Raw genomic sequence first — 19,073 nt, forward strand, 5'->3', positions numbered from 1 at the left:
AACTTGATACATTTCTGAGTATGTAGTGGGTGCACGTAGTGAAGACAGGCTCTGAGAAGTTTTCCTTTCCTTTTTTTTTTCTTTTGTAGTGGGGAATGGAGTCTCACTCTGCTGCCCAGGCAGGAGTACAGTGGCATGATCTAGGCTAACTGCAAACTCCCTGCCCCCCGCCAGCCCACGTTCCCAGGTTCAAGCAATTCTTGTGCCTCAGGCTTCCAGCTTGGACTACAGGTGCGTGCTACCACGCTGGTCTGAGTTTTGTATTTTTTTTTTTTTTATTGTACTTTAAGTTCTGGGATATATGTGCAGAACATGCAGGTTTGTAACATAGGTATACATGTGGTTGGCTGCATCCATCACCCCGTCATCTACATTAGGTATTTCTCCTAATGCTGTTCCTCCCCTATCCCCCCACCCAAGTTTTGTATTTTTATAGAGATGAGGTTTCATCATATTTCATGTTTCACCATGTTGGCCAGGCTGGTCTCAGACTCCTGGCCTCAAGTGATCCACCTGCTTTGGCCTCCCAAAAGTACTGGGATTACAGGTGTAATCCCAGCCACCGCGCCCTGCCAAGAAGTTTTTCTGATCAAAAATGTTTTAAGGCACACACTTCAGACAGTGGCTGTGAAGGAACCCTGATGTGTTTCCAAACTGTTACCTTGTGCACATCACCCCATTACTTACCTTGTGGTAAGTGCTGCCATGCATTACACCATTAATCCTTAGATCAGGCCTATAAGGTGGAGTTTGCATTTATGCTCATTTTATACAAGGACACCAAGAGTGTGGGAGATGATGTACCTTGCCCAAGCCCCCAGCAGGTAAGTGGTTGGGGGGATTAGGACCCAGGTCTCCTGAGTCCATATCCTGGGCTGTTAGCCCCACTCTGCCTGGCTGCCTGCTGCTACATGAAGCCAACTCTGGACATAGATGTGGATCATCAGAGCCCAGATCTCCGTGTGCTTCCCAGGCTGCCTTGTGGCAGGTGGATGGTTCCCCTTGAGATGGGCAGGGCACCAACTGGCCATACCTGCCTCATCCTGATGGGTCCAAAGGTCTGGGCAGGCCAGGACACACTTCTATCTGTCAGAGCAGTGACTCAGAGCTGTCGGCCTCAGCCATAAGAGCAGGGACAGAGGGCAGGGGCTTGGGTTGGGGTCTGCCCTATTTGGGGCACAGCAGAGCAACCAGGATAACTTCCATGGTCTGAGGCAGAGTGGGAGCCTGGAGCCTCGGGTGGAGTTACCTGCCTCTCGTCTTACCAGTTAAGCCACCAGTGATGACTAGTGCCTACTTCCTTCAGAGAGGAAGCTGATGGCTGTGGCAGGAAGTCAGGGGCAAGAACTGTTGCACAGATGTGTGCTAATATCCCAGTTCTGCCACTTTCTGTCATTTTGGGCAATGATCTAACCTGAAAAAAATCATTCCTGGAGTCATTGGTAGGATTAAATGAGGTGATATTAGTAATAATAACAATCATCACAGTCACCACCATGCCACCACAAAAACCAACATTCACGGAGACCTTACTGTGTTGGGCACTGTGCCCAGGGCTTTCAATGTATGACTTCATTACATCCTCACCACCGCCTTCCCCAGTGGGCGTCATCTATTACCCGAAATTTCCCGATAAGGAAACAGGCTTAGAGAGGTGATGTAACTTGTCCCGCCAAAATTGAACCCATTTGTGGGTTATAGATAACGCATTTTATCTATACAGTAGATAAAAAATTAAATTAAAAAATTGAACCCAAAATTGAACCCAACAGTCTGACCCCAAGCCTGGTCTCTCAACCCCTGCGTTATAATAGTCACCTCACATGCTGCGCAGCTTCTCTGAAAGAAGAAAAGCCTCTTGGGTATCAAAATTCAGAACGGCATCATAGCTCCCACTGCCTGGCTATATGCACATTTTTTTTTTTTTTTTTTTGAGTTGGAGAGTTGCTCTGTCGCCCAGGATAGAGTAATCACGTGATCTTGGCTCACTGCAACCTCTGCCTCTGGGTTCAAGCAATTCTCCTGCCTCAGCCTCCCAAGTAGCTGGGATTACGGGTGCCTGCCACAATACCCAGCTAATTTTTGTATTTTTAGGAGAGACAGGGTTTCGCCATCTTGGCCAGGCTGGTCTCGAACTCCTGACCTCGCGATCCGCCCACCTCAGCCTCCCAAAGTGCTGGGATTACAAGCACAAGCCACCGTGCCCAGCCTATGCAAATGTTTTAAAATGGATGGATGCTGGACTTAATGGATCACAATTCCCTTTTTGCTTTGCCTGCTGGGAGGGAAGCTCAGAACCTGATCCATGACCCACCTCTACAATTACACAGAACTTCAAGGCATATATATAAATTTGTTTATTTTTTGAGAGACAAGGTCTCATTATGTTGTCTAGGCTGGAGTGCAGTGGCTTCATAGGCGCAATCTCACTACTGATCAGCACCTGAGTTTTGACCTGCTCTGTTTCTGATCTGGGCTAGTTCACTTCTGAGGCCACCTGGTGATCCTCTGCTCCCAAGGGTTCACCATATTAGTGCTGAATTTAGTGTGGACAGGCTGTCAGCATAGTGCACCAAAGCACGGAAATCCTGGCCTCAAGCCACCTGCTTCAGCCTCCCAAGTAGCTGGGACTACAGGTGCACACCACTGCACTCAGCTCAGGACAAGTATTTTATGGCCTCAATTCATGCCTGCATTAACCCTGTTTTTCTCACCTGTCTTCCCTTCATCTGGGTTTCTTCTCCTTTTTATTCTCGTGGCATACATATTTTGTTAATCTGTTTTACATTTGGAGAGTTGGGAAACAAACGATTAAAATGCCTGACTATCGCAACTGCCTGATACACAGTCACACATCCCTTAACAGCGGGGGCACCTTCTGGGAAATGTGTCATCAGGCAACTGCATCGTTGTGTGAACATCACAGAGTGACTTACACAAACCTAGGTGGTACAGCCTACTACACACTTAGGCTCTATGTTACCGCCTGTGCTCCTGGGCGACTAACCTGTGTAACCTGGGACTGTACTGAACACTGCAGGCAACTGTAACACAGAGGTTAAGTATCTGTGCATCTAAGCACAGAAAAGGTGCAGTGAAATTTAGTGTTATACTCTTATGGGACCACTATTGTATGTACAGTTTGTCGTTAACCAAAACACATATATAGCACGTAACTATGTATCTATTGTGAATTAGACATGTCCTCTGCCCACAAGAAGAGGGCCACCCAGTGGTGATGCCAAGACAGTGGTCATATGCCTTAAGAAAGTTGTGCTCACGGTCTCCTTTCTGTGTCAACTGGGATGGCTGGGTCAAAGGGAGGATAAGGAGGAGTTGTGCCTGAGTCCCTGCAGGAAAACACCACATCCGGCAGCACTTAAAGCCAGCCTGGGGGCCGGATGCCTTGGCACACACCTGTAATCCCAGCACTTTGGGAGGTCGAGGTGAGTGGATCCCCTGAGGTCAGGAGTTCAAGACTAGCCTGGCCAACATGGTGAAACCCTGTTTCTACTAAAAACACACAAAAAATTAGATGGGTGTGGTCACACACCTGTAAGCCCAGCTACTCAGGAGGCTGAGGCAGGAGAATCGCTTGAACCCAGGAGAAGGAGGTTGCAGTGAGCCGCGATTGTGCCACTGCGCTCCAGCCCAGGTGACGGAGCAAGACTCTGTCTCAAAAAAATCAATCAATAAAAAAAATAATAAAAAGCCAGCCTGGTGGTGGATGAAACCCCTGTAGACAGATGCCTTTTGAGGGTCTCAATGGGACTCAGATCAGTCACAATAAGCTCAAAAGTGGGTTGTCCAGGCTCAGGTAGCCCCCACTCCTCCATGAGAACCTCACAGGGGCTGGTTTGGCCGCCTGGTGACTGACTGATTATTACACTGTTTCGCCACTTCCCTCTCCTGACTTAATTCTCCACTTGTCCACAGGTGCCCTATCACTGAAGACTTGTAGCAGGGAGGGGACAGGGGCTCTGGCATCACATTCTGGCTGTCACCATCCCCATCTCCAGGCTGCCCAGGGCTGGACCTTGTTCCCAGGTCCTCTGGGCTCAGGGTCGGCCAGGCAGGGTTGGCCAGGCCCTGTCTCCTGTGGTCTAGGCCTTCAGCCCCAGGAGCACCATGAGCTCTGATGCCTTGGTTCCTTCCTCCTGCCCGGGCTCCAGCTGTGCTCAGCACCTCCTTAGGAGTCGGCCCCCTCCTGGGAGGTGTGGTCTCTGGCAGGGTTAATGATTGCTCAGTGGAGGTGGAGATGGTGCCAAAGTCTGCTGGCCACATAGCTGCAGGCCCCAGAGGGTGTCCACCTGCGTGCCGGCGCCTATCTGGCGCCTGTCTGCCACCTCCATGGCGAAGGGGACACAGGTAGGGGACCACCCAACCCAGCGGGGGTCTCTGGGCCAGAGATATGCGTTGGGGGCTGGGGAGTTCCGAGGGCCAAGGCAAGCTTGGAGGTCCTTAAAGTCTCCCCTGCAGCTGCAGGGGCCGGGGACGGGGTAGGGGGTGGCAGAGACAGTGGAAGTCGTATGCAGGATGGGGCAGACCTGGGGGCTGATGGCCAAGTCCTTGCAAGATGATTCTTCACAGGATGGAAGGGAGGCAGGCGCCCCAGGGAAACGAGGTAACCGGCCTGGCCCCTTCACAGGAGCTCAGGGGCTGAGGACAGGGAAGCTGACCTGGGCTCCTACCCCACAGGCTTTGCTCACATCCCAGCTCCACCCTGACCTTGGTGGGCTATTTAACACTTCTGGGCCTCCATTTCCTCATTTATCAAATGGGGCTGAGACGAGTTCCAGAAAGGGCCTGAAGAGCCCTAGGGCGGAGGTGGGCATGTGTCCTATGGCAGAGCCCAGTGCACCCTCAGCCAGTGCTAGGAAGTATCAGTAGGGACTGACCCAGGCCGGCCCCAGCTCTGCCCAGTCCAGGCCCTGCACATTTCTCTGCCATGGTAAAGGAGGTGGGGACCCAGCTGAGAGCCAGGGCTGGCCTGGGTCACTCAGGCAGACACGTACTGGGTTGGGCACCAGGCACAAGGCAGGGTCCCAGTAAGCACCAAGGTCCCGCTGATGGAAACAGGGCATGGCCGCGTGTAGACTCCATGATTTTTATCCTCATCCCATTTCTTAGCAGGGAAAACTGAGGGCTGGATAGGGGAGAGGGCTTGCCTGGGGTTGTACAACAAATATATGAAATGCTGGCATCTGAACCCAGGGCTGTGTGACTCCATATGTGTCTGCCGGGCCAGGCGGCCTGGGCCAGAGGCACTGGGAGGGAGTGTGGCTGGGAGCTGGGTGCTCAGGTCCCACATACTTACTCTGGTCACCCAGGAGTGACTGGAGCCCGCCCTGCAGGTGCAAGCATGGCCTCCTGGATCAATGGAGCCCAGACTGAGGCTTGCCAAGGGACCACTGGATTTGGAGGCAGCCTGGGTCTAACCTGCTGCTCCTGACTCACCCATCTCTGGGCATCTGTGAACCTTGGTTTTCTTGGAATAATAGGATAGGATAATTCCTGCCTGGGAGCAGCTGTGAGAAGTAAATGAAACAGAAGTGAAAGTGCATGGCGGGCTGGCCGTGTGGTGGCTGAGTGCACCCCGGGGGCCTCCCCATACGGGAGGAGGACCCACTTCCCCCCCACCCCGACCTTCTGGAGGCCCCGGGCAGGACTGGTGTCCTCAGTCCGAGTGGCTCCAAATTCTGGAAAATCTTGGCACTGTGGACTGCTCTGAGCTGTGGCTGAAGCCCCATCCTAGCCAAGGCTGAAGAACGGGCACCTCCTGGGCCAGGTGGGACTAGTGAGGACTCCTGGAGACTACACATTTCATGACATGGGGGCCAGAGCCTCCCTGATTCTCCTCTGTGTCCTTTTTGGTCCTTCCCCAACCACTATTTTTTTTGAGATGGATTCTTGCTCTGTTGCCCAGGCTGGAGTGCAATGGCACGATGCAACCTCTGCCTCCCGGGTTCAAGCGATTCTCCTGCCTCAGCCTCCTGAGTAGCTGGGATTACAGGCACACACCACCACTGCCAACATGTGTGTGTGTGTGTGTGTGTGTGTGTGTGTGTGTGTGCACGTGCACGCACGCGCGTGAAGGAGTCTTGCTCTGTCCCCCAGGCTGGAGTGCAGTGGTGTGATCTCACCTTGCCACAACCTCCGCTTCCCAGGTTCAAGTGATTCTCCTTCCTCAGCCTCCTGAGTAGTTGGGATTACAGGTACCCGCCACCACGCCCGGCTAATTTTTGTATTTTTAGTAGAGACGGGGTTTCACCGTGTTGACCAGGATGGTCTCGATCTCTTCACCTCGTGATCCACCCGCCTCGGCCTCCCAAAGTGCTGGGATTACAGGCGTGAGCCACCGTGCCCGGCCCATTTTTTTGTATTTTTGGTAGAGACGGGGTTTCACCATGTTGACCAGGATGGTCTCGATCTCTTGGCCTCGTGATCCACCCGCCTCGGCCTCCCAAAGTGCTGGGATTACAGGCTTGAGCCGCCGCGCCCGGCCAGTTCCCATTTTTAAATGCAGCAAACCATGGAAAGAGCCCCAGCGTATGGTTGTGCAGTGACTGGGGGGGAGGGGGGAAGTTGGGAAACCTATGCGTTGGCCTGAGACTGCCACAGCAGGGAGAAGTGGTGACCGTCCTCAAGTCCCAGCCCAGGGACAACTCCATTCACTCCTTTTCCATTTGCACCTTGCTCCTGCCTCTTGCTAGGGTACCAGGAAATTAGGAGCCCAGAGGAGGGGCCATCAACTGCCTGAACACAGCTCCACAGCTGACCTGGGCCTTACAGACGGAGAGAATTTGCATGTAGGCAGAAGGCAAAGAAAGGCATTCTGGGCAAAGGGAACGGTTTCAGCAAATGATGGAGGAAGGAAAATGCAGGGTGTGGACTGAGGACAGGAGCATTCAACACCACTGGACCTCAGGAGCGGAAGAGGGCAGCTCGGTGGAAAGCAAGACCCAGCACCTCCAAGGACCTCTCCTGCCAGGCTGAGGGGCAGGCAGTGTGTCCTGTAGCCAGTGGGAGCCATGGAGATGTTTTGAGCTTAGGAGTAACGGTGCCCAGGATGGGGAAGGCTCAACACTGAGGCAGGCCGTCCTTGTGCCTTCCCCAGCCCGCACGGACACTGTGCATTCTCCCCAAGTGACTGAATCCAGAGGTGTGTGCTCTGGACTGTAGAATGCCGGGCTCATCACGATCACGAGGAGGCAGGAGTGCAAGAAACCCAGGGCCAACCCCAGCAAGGCAGGAGGCAGGCGAGGCAGGGATGTGGCAGGAAAGAGCACTAGCCTGGGAGGCAGACGGGGTGGCGCCTCCGCTCTGCCTCTTACAGGCTTGGACACGAACCCTGGCCTCCTGCACTCATGTCCCTGTGCATGAAGGGGGTCAATGAAGCCAGCAATTCCTTCCGGGAGGATGGCAGGCCCCAGATGCAGGGGAGGGGCTGGGCATGCGCATCACACAGATGCAAACGGGCATTGCTGTTGCTCCTAGTGGGGGTCCACAGGCTTCTTGAGGACCCCGTCCTGCCCCGGGAGATGGGGAGGGGGTGAGTTGGGAGACACTTCCACGTGGGAGGAGCATGTTGAGTATGGGGAAGGGGATGTAGGGGGAGGTCCCTTGGGGACTGGGTCAAGGTCCTGGTTCGGGCTGTTCTCTCTCAAAGTCATGCATCTGTGGGCTCAGCGTGGCCTGTGGGGAAACCGGGGAGCTCAAGAAGGAAAACCCAGGAGCCTAGAAAAGGGAGAAAGCACAGGCCTGGCTTGGGTTCTGGTCTCACTGCTGGCTGTGCCTCGCCCTGTCCCCACTTGGACCTCAGTTTGCTGAGGACTAAATGGTAATTAATGGGTTTAAAGTGCCAGCCCCGGCACACGGCCCTTCCTTGCCAGTCCCATTTTCCTCTGGGATTGGAGGAGGAACCCTGAGGGCAGGAATCTCCTTTCTTGCAAGCTGGACCCAGGGGAACTTTGTAATGATGATGAATCCATCTGGCATACCTGCTGGCTGCACACCTAATGACTAATTGTCTTGTGGCAGTTGACTCATTTCTGAAGGACAGACATGAGAGAGAGAAGTGATGAGGGAATGAGGTCCCAGATTGCAGCCTCAGAGCGATGCCAGGGCTGGACGCATCCAGCCTGGATGTCCACCGCCAACCCCGTCACCGCCACCTTCTCCCTCCCACAGCTGTCACCTCCACCAGCTCCGCCTGTGTCTCCACCTTCATCAGAATGTCCATCCCCACTTATCCCCACCAGCACCACCCCTGCCCCAGGGGATCCCTATCTGATCTTGGACCCTGCCTCCATGACAGCCTTACTCACTGCCCCTGCTTCTAGCGCTACCACGTCTGGGCGTAGCTGAACCCAGATTGTTGTCCTGTCTCACTGAGGACTATGGCTCAGCTCTGCGGGGGATGCTGAGGACTGAGAGCATACTAACTCCCCTGAGCAGTGGGGGCACATCTGCATTTAACAGTCTGGCTGAGTGCAGCCCTACCGTCCAGCATGTGGGCTGTCCCCAGCTGTCATCTCTGGGGTTCTTGGCAAGCCAGCATTTTCCACAGCAACTTCCCAAGGTTCCTCTGGCTAGAGTCACATGGAAGGTAGCACCAGAAACAGCCCCAGGCCGCCTCCTCACACAGCCTGGCCCTGCCCGTTCAGCTCTGACCTCTGCACGCAGTCTCAGAGCCTGGTGAGCATGGACGGTCACCAGGGAGGGAGGAAGCTGTTTCCATGGTGACTGCAGGGGGAGGAGCAGGCATAAGGTGGGGACAACCCCACAGAAGGAAGAAGGTTTGCACTTGCTGAGTGCCTATTGGGTGCCAGGGACTGAGGTGGCACATTCTTATTTCCATTCATCCCCTGATGCCTACCCTCATCATTTACTGGGGTTATTAGTCTCCTCACAGTGGAGGGAATGTTTAGAGAAGGACAATGAACTGCCCAGTGATGCTCTGCTGCTTCTTGGCTCTGTAAACTCAAGCCAGCCTCTTTATGTCTCTGAGCTTTATTTTCCCCATCTGTAAAGTGGGTAGAATGGTACCAATCTAAAAGAGGTTTTTGTTTGTTTGTTTGTTTGTTTTTTTGAGATAGAGTCTCACTCTTTCTCCCAGGCTGGAGTGCAGTGGTGCTATCTCAGCTCACTGCAACCTCCGCCTCCTGGGTTTAAGCAATTCTCCTGCCTCAGCCTCCTGAGTAGCTGGGATTACGGGAGCCTGCCACCACGCCCGGCTAATTTTTATAATTTTAGTAGAGATGGGGTTTTGTCATGTTGGCCAGGCTGGTCTTGAACTCCTGACCTCAGGTGATCCACCTGCCTTGGCCTCCCAAAGTGCTGGGATTACAGGCGTGAGCCCCCGCATCTGGCCTCGAAGGGTTTTTGTGAGCATGGCATAGTGCCCGCCTCAATGTCTGGCAGGCAGTAGGCACCCCCTCCATGGGTGTCTCGCTACTCTTAGCCGTTATGTTTAACGGCTGCCGAGCATCCCACCGGGGGCTTTCTTCATCATCGCCAATGTTTCATGTGACGGTCACTTCAGTTGCCCATGATTATAAATAATCGCTCATGCTGAAGAACTTCTACAAAAAGAGCTTCTTATTGATGTTAGTTGGATGAGTAGGTCAAGAGGGCAAACATTTGGAAGCTTTGGGGTCCACATCTGAACTGGAGCTGTCTCCTCTCGCAAGGGCCCCAGGGCCACGCAAGGGCTGCCTCCTCCTCCCTGCCTCGGGGAGAGGCGAGGGCCTTGGGCGTGGAGAGGAGAGTGGCTGTGAATCCCGCTCACTTTCAGCTGTGAGGTCCTCCGCAGAGCACTCCCAGCAAAAGCCTCTTTGCTCATCTGCAAAATGAGTTGCTGTGAAGATGAAATTCTGTGCACCACAAATATTCTACCTCCAAACTACAGCCCTGCTCTTGCCTCTTCTCTCCAGTCTGCTGCCCCCAGTCCAGCCCCGTGACACGCAGCAGCCAGAAAGGTCTTAAGAGAAAATTAGCCCCGGTCACTCCCCTGCTTAAAACTCTCAAATGGGCTGAGTAGGTGGCTCACGCTTGTAATCCCAGCACTTTGGGAGGCTGAGGTGGGTGGACCACCTGAGGTCAGGAGTTTGAGACCAGCCTGGCCAACATAAAATACAAAAATTAGCCGGGTGTCTTGGCTCACACCTGTAATCGCAGCTACTCGGGAGGCTGAGGCAGGAGAATCACTTGAACCTGGGAGGCAGAGGTTGCGGTGAGTCAAGATCGCACCACTGCACTCCAGCCTGGGCGACATCAAGACTCGATCTCAAAACAAACAAAACCCCCTGAAAGGACCTCCTATTTTTTGTTTTTCTTAGAAGAGAATGAACCTTCCTTCCTGTGTCTCATGCTCTGGCTCTGGCAAATTTCCCAACCTGCCTCGCTCCCACCATTCCCCGCCCTGCAACCCAGCCACAGGGACCTTCTTTGAACTCCCGGAATACACCTGGTTCTTCCCTGGCCCAGGCAACCTTTCATATTGTTTGTGCTACTTGGGACCCCCCCCCCCCACCATAACAGTGCTCCTCTTATCAAAGCAATGTGGGCATTTAAGTTTTAAAAATATCAAATAGGCCAGCCACGGTGGCTCACACCTGTAATCCCAGCACTTTGGGAGGCTGAGATGGGAGGATCGCTTGAACCCAGGAGTTGGAGGCTGCAGTGAGCCATGATAGCGCCACTGCACTCCAGCTTGGGTGACAGAGCAAGACCTTACTTCAAAAAATACCTAAACAGGCTGGTCCGAGTGCAGTAGTGTTTACAACTAATTTATCACAACCAGCTACAGATTGCTTTATTACTTTTTCACTCACACTGCTTCACTTGAATAGTCTGCTTGTTTGTTTTTGAGATGGAGTTGCCTAGGCTGGAGTGCAATGGTGCGATCTCGGCTCACTGTAACCTCCACCTGCTGGGTTCAAGTGATTCTCCTGCCTCAGTCTCCCGAGTAGCTGAGATTAAAGGTGCCCGACACCATGCCCGGCTAATTTTTGATTTTTTGCACCTTTAGTAGAGATGGGGTTTCACCATATTGGCCAGGCTGGTCTTGAACTCCTGACCTCATGATCCACCTGCCTTGGCTTCCCAAAGTGCTGGGATTACAGGTGTGAGCCACTGCACCCGGCCCACTTGACTAGTCTTAAAGCAAACAAAAATGTCAAACAATACTACAAGGTTTATAACAAAAGCCAGCCTCTCACCCACACTCCACATCCCAGTATCCGCTCTCTAGAAGCAACTGCTTTCACCTCCTTTGGCTCCTTCCTTCCCTCACTCCTTCCTTCCTTCCTTGCTTCCTTCCCTCTCTCTCTCTCTCTTTCCCAATGCGGTCTTGCTCTGTTGCCGAGGCTGGAGTGCAGTGATGAGGTCTTGGCTCCTTGCAGCCTCGAACTCCTGCACTCAAGCAATTCTCCCACCTCAGCCTCACGAGTAGCTGGGACCACAGGCATGCACCACCACACCTGGCCTATAATTTCATAATACTTTGTTGCCCTCCCTCCCTCCTTTCTTTCTCTCCCTCTCCCCCCTCCCTCCCTCCCTCCCTCCCTCCCTCCCTCCGTTCGTTCTCTCTCTCTCTCTCCTTCCTGCCTTCCTTCCTTCCTTCCTTCCTTCCTCCCTTCCTTCCTTCCCCTTCCTTCCTTCCCCTCCCTCCCTCGCTCTCTCTCTCTCTTTCTTTCTTTCTTTCTCTCTCTCTCTTTCCCTCTTTCTTTCTTTCTTTCTTTCCTTTCTTTCTTTCTTTCTTCTTTCTTTCTTTCTCTTTCTCTCTCTCTCTTTCTTTCTTTTTCTTTCTTACTTTCTTCTTTCTCAGGATCTCACTCTGTCACCAGGCTGAGTGCAGCGGTGCATTCAGGGCTCACTGCAGCCTCGAGCTCCCGGGCTCAAGCGATCCTCCCACCTCAGCCTCCCAAGTAGCTGAGACTACAGGCATGTGCCACCATGCCAGACTAATTTTTGTATTTTTTGCAGAGATGGGATTTGACCAGGCTGGTCTCAAACTCCTGAGCTAAAGCAATCCACCTGCCTTGGCCTCCCAAAGTGCTGGGATTATAGGTGTGAGCCACTGCAGCTGGCCTCATAATTTTTTTTTTTTGAGACAGAGTCTTGCCCTGTCACCAGGTGCCAGGCTGGAGTGCAGTGGTATGATCTCTGCTCACTGCAACCTCTGCCTCCCGGGTTCAAGCAATTCTCCTGCCTCAGCCTCCCGAGTAGCTGGGACTACAGGCACTTGCCACCACACTCAGCTAATTTTTGTATTTTTAGTAGAGACGGGAATTCACCATGTTGGCCAGGATTGTCTTGATCTCTTGACCTCGTGATCTGCCCGCCTCAGCCTCCCAACGTGCTTGGATTACAGGTGTGAGCCACTGCGCCCGGCCTGGCCTCATCATTTTTAAGCTATTATCAGTTTATTTCTTTTTTATTATCACCTTCTTAGCTTTTTTTTCTTTTTTTTTGAGAAAGGGTCTTGCTCTGTCACCCAGGTTGGAGTACAGTGATTAAATCTTGACTCATTGCAGCCTTGACCGCCTGGGTTAAGTCATTATCTGTTGATTTCTTAAAGTGACAGATGAGGATTTTATTCTCTTATAGCTAACACACTTCCCAGGGCACACAATGTGGCTGTAGTCTATCCACCATGGGAATGGTCCCAGCCGAGCCACTAGCTTATGGTATTCCTAGGCTCTTTCTAGTACAGCTTGCTTAGTTTTCTGTATGGTAACACAGATTCATCCCTCCACCCTAGCCAGAGGTGTAAATATCGTTGAAATGTTCACACCATCGGTTGTATTTCCAAGGGTGTAGACAGCCCTTGAGAGCTCCCTGAACCCTTCTTCCCATCGGGACCCACTGTGATGTCCGCGCCTTTCCCTCTCTTCCGTACTGGGCTCTCTGTTTCCTGCATTCTCTTCCTTTCTCTTGGTTTACTCCCTTCATAGAATGGACTATGTTCTCCAGTAGTTTCCCAAGAAAAGATATAGCAGAGGTAGCATTTTTCACTTTGTATGTCTAAAAAATGTTTTTATTTTGCCCTCATATGTGACTGATAGTTTTGGTGGGTGTAGAATTCTAGGTTGAAAATTATTTGTCTTCAGTATTTTGCAGGCATAGTGTTCTGGTTATTTACTGCTGCTTGACAAAATGCCTCAAAACTTAGTTGCTTAAGCAACAATTTATTATTATATTTCTTGATTCTATGGGATGAGAATTTGGATAGGGCATAGCAGGAATTGCTCAACTCTGTTCCATGGTGTCTGGGGTGTCAGCTGGGATAATGTGAAAGATTAGGAGTTAGACAGTGAGGACTGACTGGACATCTTGCTCTCCCTCAACGCACAGGTCTCTCTACATGGTTAGCTTGGGCTTCCTTATAACATGGCGGCCTCAGGATAGTTGAACTTCTAACAACACATCTCCAGGTTCCGAGAGCAAAGTGGCCTAAGAGGCCCAGTTGTAAGCTGCAAAGCTTCTGATTGCTGCATTTCTGCTGCATTCTGTTGATCAAATAAATCACTAAGGCCAGCTCAGATTTAAGAGAAGGGGATTAGAATTCACTTCTCAATAGGAGGAATGTCAAAGAATTTGTGCCACCATTAATCTTCCACACATAGCTCCATTCATTCTAGGATTGTTACTGAAAAGTCCCATGACCTGATTCTGGGTCCTTTGTATGTCACTTGTTTTTCTCTGCAGAAGGTTTCACGGTTTTGTCATTATCCCTAGTATTCTGAAAATGCTTTGGCATGGGTTTTCTTTTCCTTCCTTTCTAAAATTTGTTCTGGGAATTCTTTGAGTCTGGAAACGTGTTATTCATTTATGCAAAATCTGTTGTTCATACTTATTTGATAGTTTCCTTTTCCCGTTGTCCTTCTCTGTTTCTCTTTCTGGGACTTCTATTAATCAGACGTTGGGCCTCCTGGATTAATCCTCTGATTTCTTTTTTTTTTGTTGTTGTTGTTTTGTTTTTTTTTTGAGACGGAGTTTCACTCTTGTTACCCAGGCTGGAGTGCAATGGCGCGATCTGGGCTCACCGCAACCTCCGCCTCCTAGGTTCAGGCAATTCTCCTGCCTCAGCCTCCTGAGTAGCTGGGATTACAGGCACGCACCACCATGCCCAGCTAATTTTTTGTATTTTTAGTAGAGACGGGGTTTCACCATGTTGACCAGGATGGTCTCGATCTCTTGACCTCGTGATCCACCCGCCTCGGCCTCCCAAAGTGCTGGGATTACAGGCGTGAGCCACCGCGCCCGGCCTAATCCTCTGATTTCTTATTTTTCTCTCCTAGTTTCCGTTTCTCAACTTTATATTCTGATTCCTCCATTACATTTTTAATTCCTGCATTCTATTTTTTATCGATAACAGTGGCTGTCAACGAGTGGTGATTTTACCATCACTCTCCCTCCCCCATCAGGAGACACCTGGCAATGTCTGGAGACATTTTGGCTCTTACAACTTGGGGGTTGCTGCTGGCATCTAGTGGGTAGAGGCCAGAGGTGTTTAACAGCAAGGAAATATCTGCTTGACATGTGCGAATTAGATAAAGAGTGGTTGAGGTGTGGCTTTGTATTCCTTGGTTTGCATGGGAGAGGCAGGTGGGGAGGTAAGATGCTTCCTGTCTCTGGGAATTCGCCAGCCCTGGGAGGGAAGTCTCTCCCTAGCCAGCAAGGCCTCAAATGGGTCAAAGCATCATAAAACACAGAAAATAAAAACAAATGGCTGGGCGCGGTGGCTCACGTCTGTAATCTCAGCACTTTAGGAGGCTGAGGCGGGCAGATCACCTGAGGTCAGGAGTTCAAGACCAGCCTGGCCAACATGGTGAAACCCCGTCTCTACTAAAAATACAAAAATTAGCTGGCTGTGGTGGCGCACACCTGTAATCCCAGCTACTTGGGAGGCTGAGGCAGGAGAATCACTTGAACCCGGTGGGTGGAGGTTGCAGTGAGCCGAGATTGTACCACTGCGCTCTAGCATGGGTGACAAGAATGAAACTCCAACTCAAAAAAAAAAGACGTTAAAAAAATGATGAATACACCAGGTTCAAGGGAATCGGACATAGTCCTCATCTCTTGCAGGGAGGAGTGTCAAAAGATCTGTGGCCCTCTTTGTCATAGCACTTCAGCAGTTCCCTTCTTTCACTCTCATAATGCCCACACTCCCCTCCTCCACAGCAGGGATGCACTGCACTATTCGGTGATACTTTGCTTACTCGTCCGCCATCTGTCTCATTGGGAGCCTGCACTGTTTTGCTCACCATCACCTTCCCATTGCCAGGAACAGGGGTCTGGCACGCAGCAGCTCTTGGATACCCAATAACTATATACTGAGGAAATGAACGAGCGAATCAGGGTCATCGGCACATCGGCACATCGTAGGTGCTCAGGAAACGCCAGCAGCTATTTAAGATTGTCAGCCTTCCTGATGTTCCCTGTTTCCCCAGCAGGTCTGGGGGAAGTATGGTGAGATGAATTTGAATTAAGAGGGAGTGCTAGGCTGGGGCTTCAGGGCGGGGGAGCCAACCACGCCCAGGAGGCAGGCAGCCAGATCGGAGCCAGGATCACTGTCTAGGAGACACTGAGGGAGGAGGGGCTGCGAGCTAACCAGGGCAGAGTTTCTGAGAAAAGAGGAACAAGAAGGGCAAGAGACAGAACTTTCTTTCCCTACAATAATAATTGCTAACATTTATTATACTTACTGTGAGTGAAGCACTCTTTAAGCCTCAACACAAACCCCTGGTGTAGGCACTGTTATTCCCATTTTACAGATGAGGAAGCTGAGGCCCAGAGAGGGTATGTTACTTAGCACATTACACTCTGCTATATCTTATGGGTGTTCCGGATTAGCGCCTTGGGGTTGCAGTGACTCACTGGCTCATCCGTTCATTCCTTTCAGAAATACTCATGGAGCCAGCACGGGGCTCAGCCCTGCGCTTGGTCCTGGGGGTCATAGAAGTGCATCAGACTCGGACCTTGCCCTCACATCTCTTCTGGCCTGGTGGGAGAGGCTGATTTGCAGAGATAACAGATACCAAGAGCTATAGAGGTTATTCTAGGGTTTATGCAGCGTCCGGTGAGGTCACGATGGATGGGCGGAGGGGCAGTTCCTCCTGTGGGAGCACTGAGAAGGAGTCTGGACACAAGGGAACCCTGGAGCTGATTTGTTGTTGTTGTTGTTGTTTTTGAGAAGGAATCTTACTCTGTCACCCGGACTGGAGTGCAGTGGCATGATCTCGGCTCACTGCAACCTCCACATCCCAGATTCGAGCAATTCTCCTGCCTCAACCTCCCAAGTAGCTGGGACTACAGGCATGTGCCACCTTGCCCGGCTAATTTTTGTATTTTTAGTAGAGATGGGGTTTCACCATGTTGACCAGGCTGGTCTCAAACTCCTGACATCAAGTGATTCACCCGCCTTGGCCTCCCAAAGTGCTGGGATTACAGGCGTGAGCCATCACACCCAGCCTTGGAGCTGGCTTTAAAAATGAAGAGAGCTCATCAGGCAGCAAGGTGGGGAAGAGCATTCCAAAAAGACGGACGGGCAGTAGTGAGGGCAGGCAGAGGGAGTTTCTAGGCGCGTGGGAGATGAGGGGCAGGCTGAGATGCAGGGAGCAGTTCGAGGGGAAGCTGGAGAGGTCGAGGGTAGTCTTTGGGAAGCCCTTTTATGGAGTCTGGACTCTGGCAATGGGGAGCCATTGATGAGTTTTGAATGAGGGAAGAAAAGATTAGATTGTGTGCATAAGGATTAGTTTGGTTGAGTGGGATGGATTAGAAAGGCTGGAGGGAAGGAGGACTTGAGGAGGCTGAGGACAGTGTCCCCAGGGAGGACGCCCAGTGTAGGATGGAGAGATGCAGGCTGATTAGAGAGAAAGAGAGGAGGCAGCATGGATTGGATGTGGGTGCTCAGGAGAAGGAGGAGGTGTCAGAGTGGGGGTGCAATCGGGTGGCTCCTCAAGGCTGGAACTCGGGAGGAGGGGTGGGCGGTGCAAGGGAGAGGAGTTCTGCTTTTTGATGCTGTTTCACCATCAGGGCTGGGCTCTGAAAGTCATCCTCTTTTCCCCTCCTCCCCAGGGCCACCTGCCCCCTTCAGATGCTCTGGGGCAGGAGGGAAAGAGACATGAAGAAGTGCCCAGGACCAGGTGAGGGCGCTTGGTAGTGTTAACTTTTTATTTTTTATTTTTATATATGTATTTATTTTTCATACAAAGTTTCTATCTTGTTGCCTAGGCTGAAGTGCAGTGGTGTGATCTTGGCTCACCACAACCTCTGCCTCCCAGGTTCAAGTGATTCTCTGGCCTCAGCCTCCCAAGGAGCTGGGATTACAGGCATGTACCACCATGCCCAGTTAATTTTGTATTTTGTATTAGAGACGGGGTTTCTCCATGTTGGTCAGCCTGGTCTTGAACTCCTGACCTCAGGAGATCCACCCACCTCGGCTTCCCAAAGTGCTTGGATTACAGGCGTGAGCCACCATGCCCAGCTGGTAGTATTAACTTTTTTAAAAACACAAAATATAAATCTAGAAAAAGAAAGGGGACCACATGCAGGTGGCCAACCCTCTGGCCAAGACCAGAGACAGACACTTCCAAGGAGGGTTTGGAGCAGGTGCTTGATGCTGGACAGGGTGGCTACACATACATATTCAACAGGTTACAGGAGGAGCTATGCATATTCATAAAGGAGGTCCTGATGCATGCATATTGAACACATATGCATGTAACATACAATCCATGCTCACTTGGGATGGTGACTTAACATTTAAATTTGTTACAATTACGCCCTATACACCAAAAAGTCTTTTTGTGACGCGGAAGTTGCATGAGTAGGCAATCTCTGTATGAGCTGGAGCCAGTCTGTGGTTGGTGGGCTCTTATCAGGAGGACGTTATTGAAATCAGTCTCTTGTCCAGTCAGGGCTGTGGTTATGGGCTGGGCTCAGAGGCTCACAGCTCTAATCCCAGCACTTTGGGAGGCCAAGGCCGGCGGACCACCTGAGGTCAGGAGTTCAAAACCAGCCTGGCCAACATGGTGAAACCCTGTCACTACTAAAAATACAAAAATTAGCCCAGTGTGGTGGTGGGTGCCTGTAATCCCAGCTACGTGGGAGGTTGAGGCAGGAGAATCACTTAAGCCTGGGAGGTGGAGGGTGCAGTGAGCCGAGATTGCTCCACTGCACTCCAGCCTGGGTGATAGAGTGAGACTCTATCTTAAAAAAAACAAAAAACAAACCAAAATGGCTGCAGTTATGGCTGGTGGAACAGGGCTCAGTTTGTCAGCCTCTGTGAACTGCATGGGCTGTAACTGCTTTGACTTGCTTTTCTTGAGGCCGGTGCTTACTTAGCTGCTAGAGAAAAACCCTCGTGTCAGTCAGAACAGAATTTCTTCTTTAGGGCTGCCTGACTTCACCCTGGCCTGGCATGATCTTAGGTCATGTTTATAATTTGGCATCTTATTGCCAAGGATTGTCTCTTCTTTCAGTCCTATGATCTCTATTTTAACATTAACGCTGGTCAGTTATGTGTGTCAGCTGTAAATGAGGAGGGTGTAATGAGGCGTGACTGACCTTCCATCCTGCCACGGCTGGAAACTCAGTTTTTAAAGTCTATCTAGGGTCTCCTGGGCCACAACCAGGGCTGTTTAGTCAGTGAGAGGCACAGGATTTTCTTTTTAGCTTATAGTAGCAACTGTGTTCCTTCGTTTGCTTTAAAGCTTTAGTTTAATTTATTTTTGGAAAAGTTAATATATTTAATTTACACAAAAGAGTATACAGTAAAATACTGGGCACAGTAGCACACACCTATAATCCCAGCTACTCAGGAGTTCAAGCCCAGAAGTTCAAGGCCAGCCTGGGCAACACAGTGAGACACTGACTCAAAAGAAAAAAGTATACATTAAAAAGCCCGGTCTCATAGATTGTAGAGTTACATAGCAAGCATAGAACATACCGACTACTTTCTAGACAGACAGCAAGAAACAAAACATGTGGGGCCCCTCCTGCTCTCCTGCTTTCTGTGGAGTGACACATCAGTTGTCTTTGGGGATTTTTTTTTTTTTTTTTTT

At 51.1% G+C, this 19,073-nt stretch overlaps 1 protein-coding gene across 1 annotated transcript in view; it reads left to right on the top strand.

The window, feature by feature from the left end:
• The first annotated feature begins 4,256 nt into the window (after positions 1 to 4,256).
• Positions 4,257 to 19,073, top strand: part of CDHR2 (cadherin related family member 2) — a 45,448-nt gene continuing 30,631 nt past the window's right edge. The window contains exon 1 of the mRNA XM_017512807.2: positions 4,257 to 4,368. Coding sequence (XP_017368296.1) covers positions 4,351 to 4,368 — 18 coding nt within the window. The 5' untranslated portion in view covers positions 4,257 to 4,350. The remainder of the gene's footprint in view (positions 4,369 to 19,073) is intronic.

Source organism: Cebus imitator, unplaced genomic scaffold (genome assembly GCF_001604975.1).
Source record: "Cebus imitator isolate Cc_AM_T3 unplaced genomic scaffold, Cebus_imitator-1.0 Scaffold478, whole genome shotgun sequence".
Taxonomy (NCBI): domain Eukaryota; kingdom Metazoa; phylum Chordata; class Mammalia; order Primates; family Cebidae; genus Cebus; species Cebus imitator.